At 42.4% G+C, this 22,501-nt stretch overlaps 1 protein-coding gene across 5 annotated transcripts in view; it reads left to right on the top strand.

Annotated features, from left to right (window-relative positions):
• Positions 1–21,422, top strand: part of PPARGC1A (PPARG coactivator 1 alpha) — a 345,732-nt gene extending 324,310 nt beyond the window's left edge. For all 5 annotated transcript variants that reach the window (XM_068149302.1, XM_068149305.1, XM_068149304.1 and 2 more), the window contains 6 exons: positions 2,895–3,798; positions 4,341–4,445; positions 4,582–4,702; positions 13,506–13,627; positions 14,261–14,412; positions 17,274–21,422. In XM_068149302.1, the coding sequence (XP_068005403.1) occupies positions 2,895–3,798; positions 4,341–4,445; positions 4,582–4,702; positions 13,506–13,627; positions 14,261–14,412; positions 17,274–17,377 (1,508 nt within the window). In that variant the 3' untranslated portion in view covers positions 17,378–21,422. The remainder of the gene's footprint in view (positions 1–2,894; positions 3,799–4,340; positions 4,446–4,581; positions 4,703–13,505; positions 13,628–14,260; positions 14,413–17,273) is intronic.
• Positions 21,423–22,501: the final 1,079 nt, after the last annotated feature.

Genomic DNA, 22,501 nt, shown 5'->3' with positions numbered 1-22,501 from the left:
AGTGTGAGTGATGTAGAGGTACTTGTTTATTATAGAGCACATTTCAATGCAGTAATCATAAATATTGCTAAGGTTGTGCTCTGTTGAAATATGACCTACATACTCTTGATTGTTTGTGTTACGTGATTTGTCTGACACCCATTACATTCTGGGTAATGGCAGCCATTTGTTGCTGTGCACAGCAGGCTCTTTTGACAAAAGAAAATAGGCAGCAATAAAAAAGCTATAGTCTGAATTACATTCTGCACAGCGCTGCACTGCTGAGAGTTTGTGCAAGTGTGTTAACAATGCTCTGAACTGCCTCTTGTCAGCCTTCAGCCCGTAATGGCCATCTGTCCTTCCATAAATCTGTCAAAACCTGCTAAGTTCAAGAGAGAGCACAGAGTATACCTTGCACTGTCAACGCTAAAATGTACACACTGGAGGAGAAATTGGCACGTGTGAAGTAATCCAGCGGTTAGAGAATATCGCAACACCCCTGATGGGGGATCATGGCCCTCAGTGCAGATTGCCAGGGGTTCGTGTGAAGATGAACAAGTGTGCGGCCAGCTGCTTTTCTCAAAGTTCATGGGCTGGAGATTGGTCATGGGACTCTCCCAAGATGGATTCTGTAGTGCTGACATGAATTCAAAGCTTCCCTTGCTTTGCCATCCCCCAGTGGAGGTTTGTTCAAAAGTTAAAGGAATGTTTTCCAACTTTTATCTGTACTTGCCTGTGAGCTTCCTGCTTCTGCTGAACACCAGGAAAAAAGCCAACATGCCACGAGGAAGCCCTTTCTAAGGCTGTCCCTAGCACAGCTCTGCCAGCAAGAGAAGTGCCAGTAAATGTAGCTCAGTCTGTACTTTTGCAAGGGTTTTTTTTTATAGGGGTGGCTTTTTTCCCTTCCTCTAAAGATTGTTGAACTCCTTGTTGAGCTTGTGGAAATTGTTGTGCTCTGTGTTTAGTTGGCTTCCTCCTGGGGCCAGCTTTAAAGAGGTGTTTGAATATTGGATTATCTTTGAGTTTCTATGCTAAAATTCTCAAGTATGCATGTTTGTTGTGGGGTGGTTGTGTTGCTGCTTCATTCTTTCTTTAAAACTATGTTTAAAAGAAAAAATAAATGAGCCCACCATGGTGCAGTGGAAAGTGTCCCAGCCCATGGCAGGGGCCTTACAACTGGGTGATCCTTGAGGTCCCTCCTGCGATTCTCATGGCATACACAAGTTCATGAGGAACAGCGAGGGTTCTCACTTTTAATCTAGAAAATAGTCTTTGCTTACTCAAATCTTTGTTGAGTATGAGCCTGAAGTTTTAACCAAAAAAGTTATTGCTACAGAATTTGAAAGGGTGCTCTTCGTTTTACTAAACATTCATTTGGCACTCCAAAATACCTCTTGGTGAGGAGGTGGATAAGGTGTGAAATAAATGCTGCTGCCTCAAGTGAATCTTCAGGAAGGAAGAAAGATTTGAGAACTCAAATTAAAGGAAAGAGTTTAGCAGTGATGACTTTGCACAAGACTTTATCACTATGAAATTAAGTTTGAGGCGACTGGAGTTTTAGGTGTCATTATTGTGCCTCAGTTTCCCTGGCTTTTATGGCATTAGGCAAAATCTTCACATAGCCACAGGTAGCTCACAGCTGTGTTTGCCAAACATTTAAACAACACCAAGCATCTCTTTCACATCAAGTATTCATGCCTTGGTACTTCTATGTTTTTTTCTAGCACAAATTCATTGCAGCTAATGCAGTGGGGCTCCCAGTCTCCATTTGTGCTCCTTAGGGAGCACTGTGCATTGATGGACGCTTTTCCTTCTTTACAGCAAAACACTGTAAAACATAATCCATTTGCATTGATCTGCTGGGCTCTGTTGCATGGTTAAAAATATGAAACAAAACTCTATAGCTGTGTTTGAAAGACACATTTCCTGGAAGTGTGGCTGCCCTCTCTCTTTCATTCTTGCTAAGGAAGTAATAGAAACCTCATTGTTTGGGCTAGGAGAAGAAATCTTGGGCAGCATCAAACTCTGGAGCACTTCAGGTGGTCTGGATGTTCTAGAACTCCCTAGCCCTGGTTTAAGTTGTTTAATTTTAAGCATATTTTTTCCTAAGTTACATTAGAGTCAGTGCATATTCCAAACATAATCCAAACATTCCTGTATTTTTTCCCTGAGCAGTGGCTGCAGTTTGCTGTTACTGTAGCCTGGTGCCCTGGGTTATCTTTTCAGTAAAATCTGAAGAAATTGCAATATTCTACTCTTCCCTGTCCTATTCTTCACTTGGGTTGCAGTTGCAGAACCACTTTTCAGGCGAAATGTATTAGTTATGCTTACAAGAATGTATTATACATATATTAGCAATGGTTTACTAAGTTAATGAACTGTGGAGGCAAAGAGTCATTGCAGTCGAGTCGTAGAGTTGCTGTACTTCCTTCAGTCAAGTTCTGTGTTGTACCAAGGCTCCTTTGGTAGCGCTCAATTATTTTTCTCAGGCTTGCTTTTATTCAGGTTTTTTGTCTGCTAATTTCTTTAGGGTTTTGACAGTGCTGGTCTCCTGACTTCTGAAATTTTTGTGTCTTTCTGATTTTTAACAAAAAAGCCTTTTCATTTTTATCTCTTGATCTTTTCTATTCCAATCTACAGAGAGGGAGGCGGATGTCACAGAGGAAGGGGAGGGGCAGCAATGATGTTGAAGTTTAATGGCAATCCATTAGTACTGTTACTATTGTTCTTATCAGAGCTTTGGCGTCTCGTGCTCCAAATACTCTCATTCCCAGGATTAGTGGTGCTATATTAAAGTGATGTGGAATGGGTCTTGCTTTGTGTCTGATTTTAAAGAGGCACGTGAGCTACCTTTATAAATGTTGCATGCATGCTGACAAATACTCTGTTCCTGTTTTCTTTTTTTCCCTCCTTAGGCCTAACTCCACCTACAACCCCTCCTCATAAAGCCAACCAGGATAATCCTTTCAGGACTTCACCTAAGCCGAAGTCATCATGCAAGACTGTTGTACCACCTTCCAAAAAGCCCCGCTGTAGTGAGTCTTCCGGTTCTCAAGGAAATAACCCAATCAAGAAGGGTCCAGAACAGTCTGAGCTGTATGCACAGCTTAGCAAGACTACAGTACTGTCCAGTGGACATGAGGAGAGAAAGACAAAACGGCCCAGTTTGCGGCTGTTTGGTGACCATGACTACTGCCAATCTGTGAATTCAAAATCGGAAATACACATTAAAATATCCCAGGAACTTCAGGACTCCAGACAACCAGAATCTTCACCTGGGTGGCAGTGTCAGATTTGTTCTTCTTTAGAACAAGACCAGTATTTCAAGAAAGAGACTCTACAGACAAGTAACCAGGGATCCCACGGTAATAACAGGAAACAGCTCCAAGACCAGGAAATTCGGGCTGAACTGAACAAGCATTTTGGTCACCCCAGCCAAGCTGTTTTTGATGAAGAAGCAGATCAGACCAGAGAACTAAGGGACAGTGATTACAGTAATGAACAGTTCTCCAAACTACCTATGTTTATAAATTCAGGACTAGCAATGGATGGTCTCTTTGATGACAGTGAAGATGAAAGTGATAAACTATGCTACCCTTGGGATGGGACACAAGCCTATTCATTATTTGATGTATCGCCTTCTTGCTCTTCTTTTAACTCTCCATGCAGAGATTCAGTGTCTCCACCCAAATCCTTATTTTCTCAACGATCCCAAAGGACACGCTCTAGATCAAGGTCCTTTCCTCAATGCAGGTCTTGTTCCCGTTCTCCATATTCCCGATCGAGATCAAGGTCGCCTTGTAGTAGATCCTCTTCAAGGTACAGTACAGCAAATTCATTTATCTTCCTCATAGTTAGTAAGAGGGAAAAGAGCAAAAAAGCATAAAGCAGCTTGAAGGAAAGAAAGAAAGAAGCAGTGACTTAACCCAGTGTAACTGATTCTCTTGCTCCTGAACTGATTAACTCTGAAGGCAGTGGAGTTGCTGCAGAAACAATTCTTGCCATTATCCTCTAAATTTGTCGAGTTTACCCTTTCTGAGTGGAGCCAATCAGGTCAGCAGCAGAACAGTTGGTGAGAGATGTACACAACTAACCTTTCCCAGTATCTGTGAGCTGCCTGGTGCCAATCTAGCTGCAGTTCCTATCAGATGAAGTTGACAGTAGCTGACTCTCCTCTCTGCATTTGCCTCAATAAGGAACATTACAGAAGGGTGAGGGTGGAAAACACTTGAGGCCCATTGCCGACTAGGAGATCACAGGCTGTCGCTGGAAAATCATGCTGGTAGCTCAGGGGAGAAGTAGAAAATTATACCAATGGATTCAGACTGAGTGGCCAAGGTGAATTGTGTTTCTTCCTGCAGATCTTGTTGCTATTATGAGTCCAGCCACTGTAGACACCGAGCATACAGGAGTTCTCCCTTACGTGCAAGATCGCAATCCAGATCACCGTGCAGTCACAGACCCAGGTAGAGCATTTTACCTGCACTGCTCTGCTTTGCAGCTGGTTCTCAAGGCATAACGAAGCATTCCAGAAAACTGTATTGCTAATTTTACTTTCACAAATGCAGGTGCTTGATTTAATGACTCAGTTATGTTTCCTAGATATGACAGCTATGAGGAGTATCAGCATGAAAGGCTGAAGAGGGAAGAATACCGCAAAGAGTATGAAAAACGGGAATCTGAAAGGGCCAAACAAAGGGAGAGACAGAGGCAGAAAGCAATTGTAAGCACTGTGAAGATAACTTTCATTTTGAAATAGATTTCTGTTTCTTTTCATAGATTTCTAAAGCTAGAACTCACACTTAATTTTCTTTCTTTTTTCATAAAAGAAAAACCAAAATACAGCACTCTGCTTCCATGTGTGTGTTAGTGTTCCAGATTGTAGGCAAATGTGTTGTAGCAGTTTGTGTTTTGATGTTACAGTAGTACTTTTTTTCCCCCTGTAAATTGCAACTCTGCAAGGTTTTCACAGTCAAGCATACAAAGGGCTTACTTGAAAAAGGTTTCACCCCAGATAATAAAAGTTAAAAGTGAACCAGTCAATTTTTCTAGTGATCTATCAGAAAGCCTTCATTTTATACCGTATATCACCTACCAGAGTGCCAGTAATCAATGCCTATTTTCTGTATTTATGGGTTTTTTGCACAAGCAATGCAAGGAGTCAGCTTACCTACTGGTTGCTGGACGTCAGTAGTAGCTGTAATTGTCTACAAAGAGGGTGCAGTTAGCAGGATCCAAAGGCAGGAGCTGCATTGAAGTTTTTTTCCCTGTCTAGGACTCTGTTAATTTTAAAGTTATTTTTAGCAAAATAAATAGTCTGAAGACATGATGCAATTTGAAAGTGTCACTTAACACTGGCCCTTTCCTAATGAATGTGTGTTATTTAATTATTTTGTTCATCTATGTTCTGCTTGAAACAACTCAAATACCTGAGGCAAATGAAATACCCATGTGGGGACCAGCAGCTCTCGTGGCTGTTGTAACTGCAGGATAGAAGAATGGCTATTAACTGGCCAGGTGGCTTTTGCCCCTCTTGAGTTCCCCATTGGCAACTGCATGATAGTTCTGATAAATTAAGTCGGGAGCTGCTCTAAGCCTGGACTCCTCTTGTAGTTGCTAAGCCCATTTAGTGTCTCACTTAACCGGTTTTGCTTGATTTCCATGTCCTGCTTGCTCCATTCACTTTCACTGCTGTTTTGTCTGTGCTCTGGCGTTTGCATCAACTGGTACAGACCGGGATGCTTTATCTTCATTTCTAGGTTTTCCCCTAGTGCTCTGTCCAAGGCTCACCAAAATGAGCAGCAGTTTTTTTCCAGTGCCTTTAGTGGACTTTGTCATAAAAGGTGATTTGTCACACACTTGGCAGCATTTTTTCTAATACTTAGACCTTCAGAACTGGGAGTGTGGCGAGATTGACAGAGGCTGGTGTGCTCCACAGCAATGAGAAATTCTGCAAGGGAATAGACACCTTTATTTTCTGATTTTTGTCTTCACTATTGAGCTTCATCAAATCATTTCACTTTTCCCTGCTTCAGGTGCCCTATCTACAAAGTGTTGGTGATAGGTGTATTTTGTAGAGCACGAGATTTAGAGCTATGACATGCTCTGCTGTGCTGATCTGAAACTCGGTGAAGGCAATGGAATGATTTTGCTTGCCTTCAGACAGGGCTATATTTAAGTCAATTGTTGCAGTTAGTTTTAAAATATCTGGCTTCCATCTGCTTGGAGATGAACACTAGCTTCCAGCCATCGTAACTTACACTGCCTGTTCTCTCTCTTAGATCAAACACAAATTAGAGATTCAAGTAGACCTCTGTCATGGGTATATCTTGCTACTGCTCAGTCACTCTACCTTATTGGTGTAAATAAAGATGAAGCCTGATGAGGAGATGGAAAATTGCATTTAGTTTGAAACCAAAACTGCTTGGCAAGTAGCTAATCAAGAGAAAAGGAAAGAAAAGCAACTTGAATAGCTCCAGACATGCTGTGTTATGGCTTTTTCCTATCCTAACAATGTTAGACATTTCAGTGCAAGGCTGAATTTGTTTCCTTTCTGAAGGAAGAATTGTCATGACGATCAACTTCATTCAAGAAATTGTTTATCAATGAATGTGAATAAATCAGAACTAAAAAAAAAAGCCGAAGACAAGGCATAGACTTAAAATTCAGTCACCTGTGTAAGTGCTGCAGATGTAGATGAAATCCTGTCAACTTCTTTATCAAGTCTATGAGCACTTAAAAAAATCACTGTTGAATCATGCTGGTTTATTCTCTGTACAAATAAGTAGAGGTTAGGGACTGCAGAGGCAGGGAAGGCCTGATGCCATGAAATCAGTGATAAAATCTGGTTTATTTCTAGCCTTCTCTGCTCCTTTTCTTAGTCCTTTCAGCTTATGGGTCCCTTCTGTGCTACTCTTTTTTTTTCTTGAGGGACTTAACTCATTTATTGTGCAGCCAGGAGAATCTCCTCTTTCCTTGAACTCTTTGGACAGTCCCATAAATTAGATTTCTTTACTCTCTGCATTGGGGATTTTTTTTACATGCTTTCTAGCTGATTCTCATGCTGCCACAACTGATTCATGGCCACATTCCTCCAGACACTGTTGAAAGAGTGGCCCAAAGATTGGGCAGTACAAATGCCTCAGGTGTCACACAGGGCAGGTGGCTTTTCATCATGAGAAGCACTGTGCTGTGCTCTCAGGAGCTGGTTGTAGAGAGCATGCACAGTGGAAAGGGGACAGAAGTTATGGCTGACCTAAAAGCCATCAGGTAATTCCATGCCCTGAATTAGTCTCCATGAGACAAGCAGGGTGGGAAACCTAGGAGAAAATAAATGAGAGAAAAACTCACATTTGAATCGGTCAAACCCATATGTGAAGCAGTGCCCTCTGATTGTGCAGGCAGCTTGTGTTTTGGCAGGCGAGAGGGGATATTGGCAGAACTCGCAGGAGGCTCGTTTTAGAAGCCTGTGCTCATGCTGTGTGGTGGAGGCGTGTTCAAGTGGCTGCCCCTTGAGTCCTGCACACGCCACTTTCACCACAGGAGCTTCAGATCAGCTAGAAGCCTGGGCTAGCATTTCCTTGTATGGATCCCTGAGTGCCTATCTAGACTTACAGCTATATATAGGTGGCTTGACATCTAAAGGTACTGTGATGTTTCTCTCCTTTTTTTTCTTCTCTTCCTCTCTACAGTTACTCCAGATTCAGGGCCTCCTTTTATTTTTGTGTGTGAGTTGAGGTCTTAATTTTCAGCAATCACACTTGAAAAACAGGAGCTGAGTCCACAAGATATTTTCCAGTTAGGGAGGGAAAAATACTTTGGTCATTGATTTGTTCATAATTTTGTTTGGGATGCCTTTGCTACCTGAGAAATGCGAGCAGAGTTTAGTTTGATCTTTACTTGATTTATTTCACTGGGTCCCAGTTTTGTTTTGGAGTGGGTTCTCTTTGAACAGAAGGATGGTCTACCACCAAAACTGACCTGGCTTTGTAGTGTTAAGCAGATGGGAGTGGAGGCACAGTCATTGTGAAACTTGAAGAGCAACTGCAGAACAGGAAAATCTTCTCAGGGCTTTGTAGAAACTGGAGTGCAACATCCAACCAGGGCAGGTAACAGTGATTTGCCAAGAAGAGTGAGGGCTCCTTTTCACTTCTGATACACCCCAGGAAATTTCTGAGTTAATGTTGGCTTTTACTCCAGCAGCCCATTAGACCATGCAGCAAATGCTTTCCAAGGCATGGTGTCAGAAATACAGTTAGCACATTTTTGTTCTGGAGTCACCAGTTCATGGTTCCCCATTGACATGGTGCACCAGGGCTGGGAGGTTAAACTGTCTGATGAGCAGCCTGGTGTTCTGGATCTCTGCTACTCTGCCTCTCTGGGCACAATACTGACTTAGGGTCACATCATCCCTGCAGCTCATTTACTGTGGCTGCTGGCTGCTACCAGGAGGTACAACACAATCAGCTTTTTATCCAAGTAGAAAATTATTATTAACGTTGCTACTTTTCCTGTCTAAGTGCTGACAGCCTCCAAGAGACAAGCATCAAGAGTCCCTGTCCCACAGAACTTACAGCCATAAAAAGATAAATGCAGTGTGGGGCCACTGCAGCGGAAAGAAACACAGTTTCAGAGAAAATAAATTGCTGTACAACAGGAAGGCAGGAGAAAGGTGGTTTCCTAAGTGAGTGCTTGGCTTCTCTCAAATCTAAAACCAGAGTCAGCCTTATAATGGAGTGTTTTTCCACTAAGGAAGGATCCAGTTGTATGTTGTATATTTAGTTTGGGGTTTTTTTTGTAGTTGCTCATCTATGGCATTGATCCCAGGCACTCATAATTTTGCTGTGTGAGCTGCTGAAAATGTACCAAACAGATTACCTAAATCTTGAGATTTACTCATCCATCACTGTCTTTCTAGCAGTCACCATGGAGCATGGCTGGACTGTTGCAGTTCTCAGCCACACAGCAGCACTTAACCATTTTCACAGAATCACACAGAAGCAACCAGGCTGGAAAAGACCTCTGAGACCATCAAGTCCAACCTAATACCTAACACCACCTGACAACTAAACCATGGCTCCAAGTGCCACATCCAATCCTTTTTGAGCACCTCCAGGGACAGTGACTCCACCACCTCCCTGGGCAGCACATTCCAATGGTTCCTCTTTCTGGGAAAAACTTTCTCCTCACCTCCAGCCTAAACTTCCCCTGGCACAGCTTGAGACTGTGTCCTCTTGTTCTGGTGCTGGTTACCTGGGAGAAGAGACCAACCCCCACCTGGCTACAACCTTTTGGGTAGTTGTAGAGAGCAGTAAGGTCTCCCCTGAGCCTCCTCTTCTCCAGGCTAAGCAACCCCAGCTCCCTCAGCCTCTCCTCACAGGGCTGTGCTCCAGACCTCTCACCGCCTCGTTTGCCCTTCTCTGGACATGTTCAAGTATCTCAGTGTCCTTACACTGAGGGGCCCAGAACTGGACACAGGACTCAAGGTGTGGCCTAACCAGTGCTGAGTACAGGGGCACAGTGACATCCCTGCTTCGGCTGGCCACACTATTTCTGAGCCAGACCAGGATGCCATTGGCCATCTGGGCACACTGCTGGCCCGTGCACAGCTGCTGTCAACCAGTACCCCCAGGTTCCTTTCTTCTGGCAGCTCTCCAGCCACTCTGACCCCAGCCTGTAGTGCTGCATGGGGTCATTGTGGCCAAAGTGAGAACCCGACACTTGAACTAGAAGAGGGAAGTTGCTTGGCATGGTAGGCAATACAGGTGTGGGACTTGCAATCAGCCTGCCTAGCAGTGCTTTGGTTCCCTGTGAGGTGAAGGTCTCAGAATGGGGAAGGGAAAACAATGAAGTTTTGGAGGAAGCCTTTGCAGAACAGAAAGAACATTAGCACGCATGAGTGTTTTACAGGATGGCTGATCCTATTGTTGACTTGTAGATGTGTAGGGCAGATCCTGGTCCTGTGCTCTCAAATTGTGGCATTCTGATACTTCAGTTCTTTCATTTGAGACCTGAAATAGGACTTTTCAGACTGAGTTTTTTCTGCTACATCTGTCTATTAAAATGTTTTTACTGCAAGGAAGAAAGAGGAAGAATATGAAGAAGCTTTATGTATACCAAAAGAAGACATTTTGGGCCTGAGGGAGTTAGATTAACTCTTCTTTCTTCCATTTTTAGCTAGCAAAGCAATGAACTACACTTAGATCTTAAGATGCCAAATAAATCATCTGCCCTCTTGGGAGGGAAATATGAACAGTATCTTCTGGAGTCTCCTGCAGGTTCCCTCTGCCCACATTAAATTGAAAGCACAAGCTTTCCACTGTCATTCTCTAGGTTTCCAGGTCATATATCATCTCCTCTTAAAAAGTCCAGTGCAAAGTACACTTAATATGCAGATACGGACTTATGCATGTAACTTATTGTAAAATAAAGGTCTTGAACATTTAGAGCTATGCTGTCATTTTGTTAGGCTTTCAGCGCTGCTATTTTTAATAGGGACTAAAAGGGAGGTGTCTCAGTGAACTCAGATGCTTTAAAGGAACCAAAGTTAACCAGAACAGTGACACTGCTGCATGAATCCTGTGTTCTCCAGTATCTTACACCATCATGGCACTCTGCTTACAGAAAGTGCTTGAGCACATCTCCTCATGTGTGTGCACTGGAGGACATATGGTGCATTTCAGCTTCAAATCTGAATTTCCTTAATTTTGCAGGTTTAAATTATTCCCTTAATGATAGTTTAACAGGCTTCCCCCCCCCCTTTTTTTTTCTAATTGTTCAGTTTTGTTTTATTACAGTTGTCTTAAAGGGATATTGGAGATATAAAGGTTATTAGAGGAAATAGAAGTAGGAAAAATTGTGCAGGCATGCAGGCAGACTTATGGAAGAGCGTGCAATAGTTATTTCCATCACACTGTAATATAACAATCTCCATGTCAGTGAGTGAAGCATTATGTTTTTTCAGTCGAGATGTATTATCACAGCTGAAGTATATTAGACAGTCTGCTATGTTATGTTCTGCTCCATCTGGTCAGTCATTTAGGTTCAATAGCAAGTATCAGTGGAATTGTTTCTTATCAAGTATTTCAGTGCGGTTAAATCCTTGATTTGGTAAAACAGGCTGAAAAAGTAATTACTGTGCATATGCAGATTTTCCTGGGTTTGAAGTTTATGGCACCCAACCATACTGAAAGTAAGCAGAATTAAAATGGCAAAAGGGAAGAATTGCAGATTTCTGTTGCTTGTACTCTACAGTCCCTAGTTCCATGAAGCCCAGATTCCTCTGTCAGGAGGGTCAGGGCTCTGGACTGAGGGACAACAGGGACAGATAAAAAGCAGCAGCTGGCTGTAAAGTGGTACTCTTAAACTTATGGCCACACCTGAGCACCCTTGTCCTGCTTTTAGCCATGCTAGCTTCTCCAGGCTGCACTGCTACAGCAGAGAACAAGGGCAGCTTTTGGACCATGCACTTTGTTAGGCATAACATTTAGAAAGTGAAGTGTCTGTCCCAGCAAAGCTGCAGAGGACTACTAAGGCAGTGACCTGGCTTCCTTACATAATCAAAAGAGGCTGTAGTTTGAAGCATCTGAATGAGACATGTGAGTCTATTGATTAAGGAGAGCCTGTACATACTTTGGTAGAGCAGCCAGGGACTGTGCTGGGCAGACCAGGGAGCTGTAAAGAGCCCAGGTGGTTCTAGTGGTCGTTTCTTCTGCCATACCTTAGAGGGTAGGGCTTTTAGGTAGGAGTGTTTGATTCTTGGATATTTCTTAGGGAGCTTTAAACTCACTACCATTTCTCAGGAGCTTAGATTAATTGGATCTGAGCCCCTGAGATTTCAAGGCCAGGAAAGAAGTCAGTGAAAATAGTTGACTGACTGTGCCAGTGAGAAGCAGATATGTTACTTTCAGTTTCCTGCTGCAGGGATGGTTTCTTTATTTTGCATTAAACAGTTTGAGGGAGTCAAGATTTTTGGGCCCCCATAACTAAGAGTTCTGATGGTTCATTTATCTCAAAGTGCTCAAAACAGTAATGTAGTATCAGGATCATTTCTATGTGTACCTGTTGGTCTGATCCCAATCCTGTTGTCCATGGTCCACGAATGACTAGTGGGGACTCGATGGAAAAAAATATATTTAGTGCTATATCTGAGTTGTAACACTCTAAGCTGCCTGCCTCTTCAGGCTAGGATGTTTCTGATCAGGAATGGAAGTCTATATTTAGGTCCCTAGAGTCTCTTGCATCACACAGTTGAGGTGCCATTAGCCTTTAGGCACCTCCAGGTTACGACAGTCATGAATTCTCAGCAGTCAGTATAGCTCCTTCAGCATTCAGCACCGAAATTCTATGCAGGTCTCAGGTGCCAAAGCTGATGGTTTAAACTGACAGTGCTCCACTGACTGACAGATTTACACCAGCTGAGAATGTGGTGGTGGTGGTGGTGGTTCAATTTAAGGGACAAATGTGCGTGTGTGTAAGGGATGAGCAGCAGGGCCAGTAGTGCCAGGCTTCTTCAGGCCAGAGGCAATCTGAGACAGGAGGGCTGGGCACCCAAGCCATGGTGTGGGAGCTGGTGCTTCTTCGCCCTGGTCACTTTAAAGTCAGTGTTTTGAAGATCTTTTGCCTTCTGCTTTGCTTGCAGCTCACTAAATGGCTCTCTGCCCTCGGTAAGGTGTGCATCCAAAAATTCCTTAAGTGACTCTCACAGGTTTTCTTAGTCCTTCTGTCATTCTGCTGAGCATTTCCACTCATAGAGAAAGGATGTAACCATGACTTGATTATTGAAAAAGCATCTTTGATCTTATGCTCCAAGTGACAAAGGAAAACGCAGATGGCACTCTAGCCTGCAGAAATCAGGGCCTTCAGTCAGGTGGTTTCTTCTGAAGAAACCAAAAGGCAGTGGTGACCCCAGGATATAGTCTATTGCTTCACCTTTGCCCCCCTAATGTTTATCTTCATAAAAGTCATCTTTTGGGCCCCTTCAGTTTTCCCTGTATTTTAAGACATGGAGTTTTAGGGGACAGCTGATTGGAGGAAAAAATCAGCTGCTGAGTCATCTGAATTGTATGATGTTACGTTTGTAATACATTTTGTTATATCTGTGGTACAATTACTGTGTTGGTTGTTAGAGACCCACAACTAAGATGGGGTTTGCCTCATACTGTATAGATGGCAAAAGAAAGGGAGCTGCTGGTTTGGAATAGTTTACAGTCTTGGAGGGGAAGTAGTAGAAAGGATGGAAGAGAAGAAGGTGCAGTATGATACAAAGGGAGCTGTCTGTCAGTGTATAGCAAGCAGTGAAAGCTTCCAGGAGCACACCCCCTGACAAATGTAGTGCCATTGAAATACCTTAGATGCTTTCCAGGAGAGAGCTGTTTCACTTACAAAAGGCAGTGAGTCTTCCAGCTGAGACTATAATTATGCATCGCCTGCATATCTGTGTGTGTGCATTTGCATGCATGCATGTATCAGCTCATCTCTTTCCCACGTTTGTTGAAGATCTGCCCTTGCTGCTGCTGTCTCCACAGGAAGAACGCCGTGTGATTTATCTGGGCAAAATCCGACCCAACACAACCCGAACCGAACTGAGGGACCGGTTTGAAGTTTTTGGTGAAATTGAGGAGTGTGCAGTAAATCTGCAGGATGATGGGTATGAACTTTTGAGATTGCTTCTTCTTTGGGAGCTGTCACGTGGAAAAAATGATGGCAGTAGGATTAGTGGTATGGGACTTACCAGTGTAAGTGTTGTGACAGATGACAAACTGGGTGCAAAACCCTTATTTGTTTTCTTTCAGCCTTATTTATTAATCTTGAGATTTTCTGTCTCAGAAATAAGTATTTAGCTGCAGGTCAGGGCAATCGTGCTGCTAAATCACAGAATCACAGAATTATTGAGGCTGGAATAGAGCTTTGAGATCATCAAGTCCAGCCTGTGACCCAACACCACCGCATCGACCAGACCGTGTCACTAAGTGCCACATCCAATCTTTCCTTAAACACCTCCAGGGATGGTAACTCTACCACCTCCCTGGGCAGTCCATTCCAGTGTCTGATTCCCCTTTCCCCAGGGAGGTGTTTCCTAACATCAAACCTAAACCTCCCCTGGCGCAGCTTCAGGCCTGGCCCCCTCTTCTTGTCACAAGTTTCTTGAGAGAATGGATGCAGAACTTCTGGCATGTCCACTGCTGGATCTCATGCAGGTCCTTTCTTTCAGGAGGAGGGGGTTACACACATGTGCATGAACTCTTTCAGGCTTTTCCCACAACTGTGTTTTCGATTGCAGAGACAGCTATGGTTTCATCACCTACCGCTACACTTGTGACGCCTTCGCTGCTCTCGAAAACGGATCGACTTTGCGCAGGTCGAACGAGCCTGACTTCGAGCTGTACTTCTGTGGACGCAAGCAATTGTGCAAGTCTAACTATGCAGATCTAGGTAGGGATTTTGCTCTCTGGGACTTAAAAGCATGTAACTGGAACCTCATAGACTGGAACAGTTTAGGGTTTGCTTCTTTTTCGTTTGCTGCTTGTGTTATTTAAGTGCTTGGTCGGGGAGTTAAAGTTCACTTGCTGCAAGAAGTTTGAAAGTGCTAAACTTGAGCTCTAATCTGAGCTGGCTTCATTTAGGTATTTCAGTCTATGAACATTATTCTAAAGCCTGTTTCCATGCCCAATATTCAATAATACATTTCCATGTCAAAATGATAGTGCACACTTTGCTATTCATTACTATATGATAACTGCTTGGTTCTAATACCAAACTTCTTTATATGAGCAACAGAGAACAAAGTAGATGCCTTGACCCAGAAAATTCCTATGGTTCTTACTTTGCCATGAGTTGTGCTGTAGATGCATAGAGCTTGCCAGAGACTTCTTAAACACAAATCATAGTTTCTCAGGTTGGAAAGACAGAAGGCCTTGTGACTGAATCTGACCCTTCGTATAGCAGAGGCCACAAATCTCCACCAGTGGTTCTCAAATTGTGCATAAGCATCTCTGTATGAAGGTGTCCCCTTGCAGGGATTTCCAGGTGTGATGTAAAAGGCTTCAGCCTGTGGAGGACTTGGCATATCTCGTGGTGCTCGCTGTCCCTCTGATGGGTGGCAGTATGTATGGCCAGTCTCTACACCCCGGTATGCTGCGATAACTCCAATCCTGATTTGCATACAGGCTGTGATAACACATCTGGATATGTCCTAGACCTGTCTGGACAGGAATGTGTCATTCTGTCCTCTGGGTCAGGGTGTGATGCTTCTTGTGGCAGGTATGTTCAAATCTTACAGCAGGAGTACTGATGTTAAGTATATGCATAAAGAGATCATGCAGACTACCAAAACATCCTCTGTAATCTTATATTGTAAATTCGCCTCTTATTTAATTACCTCTTAAAATTTAAAGTATTCATTAGATGTTAAACCTTTCCTAATACTTGTATAAATAGACTAAAGGTGGGGGAGATAGTCTTTTCTGAATAGCAAGGGACATTTTGCCATTGAATCTATATTAATCAGATATTGTGGGGTTTTATGAATAAATGACCAGAGTCATTAAAATCTCTCATAACCCTGTAACACAGTGCTAATGAAATCTTGTGTGCGCTGCCCTCGGCTTTGTACGATGCAGAAAGTGAATACAGAGCTGTTTTTTTCTAACCAATTCATGTCTTTTCAGAATAAATGATAAAGATGATACGCATTGTTCACGATGAATATGCTATAATTCACTTCAGTGGCTAAGTAGATAATGTAAAGCTAAGAGAAGGCAATTGACTGCTGAAGAGATATAAGGTTGATGTTGAAAATACAAAAGGTAGTGAGGCATTTGTCAAAATGTAGGCTGATAAAAAACAGTAAAAACAGATTGAAGTCTTGACTTGGTTTGACTTATCTTCAGCAGTGGAAGTCAGGGTCATGTCTGTATCTCAGAAAATCTGGGGTTTAAAATAAGTTGTCTGAAGGGAACCCTCTTGAACATTATTCATCACCGGGAGTATTCCCTGGCAGGTCTCTCTGTACCGAGTGGGATTCCCAGAGTATCTGTGAGCAGGGTATTTTCACTTTGTCCTGCTGACAGCTCGAGCTTCTGTACTTCAGACTGCATTCCCTGTGTTTTGCAGAGTAGATAGAGCTGAGAGAGCTACACAAGGAAATGGCAGGATGAACTTTAAAATTCATGAGCTAGTACAAGGACAGAGAGAATTAATCAGCCTTGGGTTGAGTACAGAAGAAAGAAAACACTTGAAAATAGTAGTCGGAAGTTTAACACCTCTCCTCTGTGAGAAGATATTGTCTTAACAGAACTTGTAATGAACATTTAATGCACAGTGTGTCTTATAGTGGTAGATGGGGAGTTCTGATTAATTCAACACAGGAAATGGCAAGAAAAGGGCACTCTCATAAAGGAGCTGTGACACAGGAACCAGAGAGAGTTGGTGTTAAGCAGGGATGACTCCAAAAGGAAATTCAGTGCTTGCAGCCATGTCAGTAATTGTCGTACTGGGGCTGTGTGGCCACAGATGTACAATCCCTCCTCTGCACGAGGCACAGACTGACATCTGTATCTGAGCAACTACCAAAGCAGAAGCAGGTACCACAGGTCACAGGAGCTGGACCATTGTTGCTGCTGTGACTTATCACGTATGCTGCACAAGGCTGAGGAGCCCACCTGAGATTGCTTGTATGGCAGTGCAGAGTCCCCGCCCTGAATGGCTCACACTCTAAACAAGAAACTCCCTTAAAAACTCCACAGTGGAAGCAAAACCAGAGATTCAGGGAGGTGTAGTGACTTCTGCAACACCCCAAGGAAGGGCAGGCAGAAGCAGCCAGGTACCCTGTGTGCTTGCCTGCAGGCAGCCCTGGGTTTCTACAAAGCCATCCCCCTAGTACCTTCCTCAGGAACAGAAATTCTTGGCTGTTGCAAAAGAGCTGTTGCAAAATGATGGTGGGGTTTTGCCTGACGCATCTGTTCAGATTATCTGGACCCCTTTGAGACCTACACATAGCATGTGTTGGTGCTCAAGTCCTTGGAGAAACTTTTGTGTTGACTTGCTCTATATGTACATGCAATCTGAGATTCTTCCCCATTGCTGGTGATGTTTACTGCTTTTGTTAAGACCTGCTCCTCACCACAAAGTTCTGCCCATACCTAAAGCTTCTCTGATGATCGTTTCTAGGCTTTTCTCATCCCATAAGGTTGTGGTTGTAAGTTAATTGTTTCATAGGATGTATAGAGGAGACAGTATAAATACTCACTAGGGGTTCTTGCATCTTGTCTAAATCTGCTTCCTTTGGATTTCAGATTCAAACTCGGATGATTTTGATCCTGCTTCCACTAAAAGCAAGTACGACTCCATGGATTTCGATAGTTTACTTAAAGAGGCACAGCGGAGCCTGCGTAGGTAACATGCATCAGACCTGAGGAAAACAGAGGGATGGCGAATACCTCACGGACATCACGTCCTTCAATAACGGACAATTAACAAGTCATACTTAGGAATTTCTTCTGCTTTACACTCTCTGTTCAAAACCATGGTTTACATGAACACAGCTGCTCAGCGAGTGGAGGGGCAGGACGGCTGTCCAGTAAGCACACGCATGTCCATGGGTGTCAGCTTTGCTTTCGCGGGCGATCGGTGGCGGGGGAGCCGGGAGTTCCTTGAGAGTTCGATGCAAACCACAAGACATGGCAGCAGTTCCACAGAGATACACAAACAACTACAAACTGCAAAATCTGTACATACTGCATTTTAACAGGAAAAACAAAAAAAAGAAAGAAAAAAAGAACAAAAAAGCCAAGCAGACAAACCAACCAACCAACCCAAATTTGAGAACTGCAGCTGCTGATGTCTGGCAATCAGACACTGCAATTCTATTTTTTTGTAAAGATTAAGCTTCTTCTCACATGGTGATAATATGACAATCCAGAAGAAACCACAGCTCCCAGAAGCCTACAATCTGTTCCAGCTTTGTTTTTAAGACCTTTTTTTCCTCCTTTGTTTGTTTTGGTTTTGTTTGGTTTTTTTTTCCTGTTTGGTTTTGGGGTTTTTTTGTTGTCGTTGTTTTTTTTTTTTGTGTGTGTGTGTTGTGTTTGGTTTTTTTTCCCAGTCCTTGCAGAAGAGAAAATGAAAGGCTCAAGCTTCCCTAACATTTTGAAGTTTCATCTTTTAATTCTGACACCCATGTAAATGTCTACAACGTTGATCTTCCACAGCAGAATTTTCAAAGCCTTGTTACTGGTCAAATGTGCAGCTTGTTCAGCGGTTTATTCTAACGAGCGGACGTGATGTTACATTATTAATGAGAGTTGGATGTAACTATCTGGGTGTGTGCACAGATAGTTTGTTTGCTACGTTCTCTGAAGTAGTTGAGTATTTACAAATGTTAAATGGAGTATTTTTATTTATGTACATAACGTATGACGATGTTCTTTGGTTTTGTTACAGCTATGCACTGTAAATGCAGCCTTCTTTTCAAAAACTGCTGACTTTTTCTTAAGAGTACTCAAATGTAATTATATGAGGTGAAACAATTACTGTACACTAACATATGTAGAAAGCTGAACTTAACGCTTATATATATTTGATTGTAAAAAACAAAAAAGCAAAGAGAAGAGAAACTGGTGTGGGTGAGGGGGTGTGTGTGTGCGTACGTGTGCGTGTGCCTGAGCGCCAAAATGCTTTACACGCCTCCATCCCTTCTTTGGTGAGCTTCTGTAAGCATTTTGTCAAGAGCTATCCTAGCCCACAAAAAAAGGTGTTAACCACTTCTGCGGTATTTTTCCACATTTTTTTCTCATTGCTTGATTTTCTTTTGCAGTTTTATACACTGAATTTGTTAGGGGAACGACAAATTTTTCTCATCTAAATTTTTCTAGGAGATACCATAATAACTTTATGTAAAAGTCTCTCAAATGGGTGATCATTAAGAAATGGTTTTTATTTTATGTATCGACGGTAGTTTTGGAACTAGAGGTCAAAACTCTTTTTAAAATGCTATTTTGTTTTAATTGTTGTGATTTTAATTTGATAAAAAAAAAAAACCCTACGCTGAGGTACTAAGTACAGTTATGATTTTTACGGTAATTCTGTGTCTAAACGCTGTTCTCGAAGCCAGTAACCTTTTCATTGGCAGAGTTTAATGATGGTATTTATCTATATTTTTTACAGTTCTGCATCCTGTACAAATACCAATCCTTCATTCCTTTGTTTACTGAAGAGACGTATTTATCAGTTACAATTATCCTATTTATTATAAATTATGAGATGACTAAAATAATACAAAGGCCAGTGGAAATTTTATATGTAGGATGCATGATGGTTGTCAGTTTGGAGTAAGTGCTTTGTGTGGAAATTCAGCTTTTGCAGAAGCAGTGGGTTCTTCTTTGTGGTTTGTTTGTTTTTCTTTTCTTTTTCCTTTATTTTTTTCTTATACTTTTCTTTTGTTTTGTTTTTTTTGTTTTACTATGCACTAGCATGGCCTCAGATGTGCCCATGACATTGTTGCTGATGACATTGCTTCTGCTAAATTCAATAGGAACTTCAGGAAAGAGGGAAAATAAACACAAGCCACAAGAGTAAACTACTGCTAGTCTGAGCGTCAGAATTTCATCTGAACTCTGAGTCTCCAGACCCAATCAGCACAGTTTGGAATTTGCTTGTGAATGTATAGAATTGGGTATTCTGTTACTGTTTGGCATTCATGACTCCTCCTAAAGGTATGGCACACCCAACTATTTAATCTCCTTTCCCACTCCCCATCTGAGAAAACCGATTCCACCCTCACGCCAGTGCAGTTGATTTTGATGGCTGCATTCATTTTATCACCAGCATATTGTGTTCTGAGAGATTCCACTGTCTGTCCTGTCGGATGCTTGCTTGATTTTTTGGCTTCTTCTTTCTCAGTAGATAGGTAGCAATAAAATGAAAAAAAAAAAACAAAGAAAAAAGAAAAAAAAAAAAAAGGTCAAGAACTTTTTCAGAGGTTCTGCGTTCCGACTGTACTATTCTTTAACCTGCATCATTCTTGTTGTTGCTCTGTAGGTCGAAAATGCAGGTGTTTTAACTTTGTGTGAATGCCAAACTAAAAGTTTACAGTTTTCCTTTCTGGATTTTGAGTATCTTCTTCTGTTGTAAAGAAAAAAAAAAAAAAATATTAAAAGCAATAAATTATTTTTAAGAAATCAGTATTTAGTATATCATAATTATGTGTTCAAGGACCAGGTGCATTACCTAATTTTTGCCTTTAAAGTTATGTGATTCAATTTTAAATACATTCTCTGTTGCCCTAGATTGCTGACATGAACAAATTGGTGTGGGGTTTGGGGGAGGGATTCTTTCTTTTTCACCAAGCAGGCATAATGACATGAGTCAATTGGGGTTTGTTTTTTTTCCTGTGGTGTTTTTTTTTTTCACTGGCCTGGTAAACATTCTAATCCTGAAGATGGCTTTCCTCTGTGGGTTTAAAAATTACATGTGAAATTACTAGAGCTAGGATTGCTGAAGAAAGCTGTTTCTGTCCTACGTAGGCACTGTAGTAGGTAACCGATCCAAGCATAAACTTGGTGTCTCCTTTCCTTTTTTTGTTTCCCTTCCCCAAGAACGTTTCACATTAGCACATGTAGCACATTGTCACCGGAGGCAAATAGCAGCGTAGCTCCCCGTGTCTTTTAGATGAAGATTGTGCTGTTGCTTTCATGCTGTGGTAAGTACCACATCCACAATACAGGTAACAGAACCGATACTTAGAAGCTATGGTCTTTCCTAGAGCTGTAACAAAGTAATTCCTACAGCATGTAAAAATCATCCAAATCCAAACAGAGGGAGCCTAAAATTGGAGACAAATGCCTGTGCTAAACGATTCTGAAAAGCAGTTTGGCTGAGAGGAAAGTTTGTGCCTCTGGGGTTTAATACTGGGGTCAGTTGAAAAAAAAAACAACAACCAACCAAACCAACCACACCTTCCCATCCCTTCAGATGTAAGCTTACAGCAGGTAATGATTGTGTGTCCTTTTCTGATGGCGGTAATGAGAACTTCAATCACTGTAGTTTAAGATCTGATCTATAAATGACCTAGAATAGCCATGTAATATAATGTGATGATCCTAAATTTGTATCTGTGTGACAGACATTCTCAGTAATGTGCAGCACTGACCTGATGGAGCTACTGTGAGATTTGTGTCGGAGGTGAACGTGTAAAGCTGTTGGTTGGACTATGCTGAACAGGGAAAGCGAGATACTAGCTAAGCCCAAGCTGTGGGCTGGTTTCCACCTGCCAATTAATTCTACAATTCTACATGTACTTCTGTGGTTAATTCATTGTATGAAAATTCCTGTGATTTTTTTTTCTTTTTTTTCTTTTTTCTTTTTTTTCTTTCCTTTTTGTTTTTTTTAATGTGCAGTACACATCAGCCTCACTGAGCAAATAAAGGGAAACGAATGTTTCAAATCCATTTCTGTTTCTCTTTTTTATCACAAGTGGCAGCTTTCCCCACCACCCCATTTCTCCCCCAGACTGGTTGTGTACTGGGTTTTATATTGCTCTTTCTCTGGTCGTGATTGATTTTTTGGTGCTTGTCCAGATCACGCCTGCAATACTGCACTTTGGGCAGGGGACAGAACCACTGGGTTTAGTGTGTTTAATGGTAGAAAGGGGCTGTCTGCCTTTCTGCTGCGAGTACCCAAGGCTGCTGAAAGGCTGACATAAACCTAGGAAAGCTTTTGAACAATGCTCAGTGGAGTTGGAAGAGTTACTGGCCCAAGTTAGGAGAGTGTGGGGAATGTAATGCTTTTTCTGTGTGGCCGTGCTTGGATCTAAGTGGTGCAGGTAGTAGAGACTGACAATTTCAAAACTGGTTATCCTGAGATGATAAATACCTGTGCTAGGAGAAAAGCACTATCATGAGAGGCCTTCACCAGCCTCTCTTCTCTGCTGAGAGGATCAGACTGCTTGCTGGCGGGACAAACATGGGGTTTTCTGAATGCTTTCTGGATGGTACAGGGTGCAGTATGGTGGGCTGCCATACCAGCATTGCCATCGGGCAGGCAACAGCAGGGCTGACAAAAGGTACTCACAGCCCTCTCCTTTACATGCACATAAAAGGGGAAAGAAATTGCTTTTCTTTCATTTGCCTGGGGTTTGTTCACAGGCAGACGATGTACCACTGTAGGCCTGTCGTGTTGTGTCAACAGCCTTCTCTGGGGGCTAACAGCACAAAACTAATGAGTGTTTCTCATCTTGATGTGTGCCTCAGAAGCTACCCAAAGCATGATGCGAGCAGCAGCTGATGGGCAGCCTGGCTGTGGCCTTTAGGTATGGAGGATTATTGAATGCACTTGTAAAACTTGCCTTCCTCGAGGCACCTAGCCTCCATGTCATCTCTGGTCTAACATTAACTGTTTGTAAAGATACTGCTTTCACTTGCAAAAACAATCAGCTTTTGCATTTCTACTATTGCCTAATCCAAACTGTTGTGCTTGGTGCTTGCAATGAAGGTAGAGTGAAGTGCTTTGCTGTGTGGGATTTGGGTTC

This window comes from Melanerpes formicivorus, unplaced genomic scaffold (assembly GCF_026170545.1).
Source record: "Melanerpes formicivorus ecotype bairdi unplaced genomic scaffold, bMelFor1.0.p_v2 SCAF_18, whole genome shotgun sequence".
Lineage (NCBI taxonomy): Eukaryota > Metazoa > Chordata > Aves > Piciformes > Picidae > Melanerpes > Melanerpes formicivorus.
This window is presented reverse-complemented; position numbering and strand designations above follow the sequence as displayed.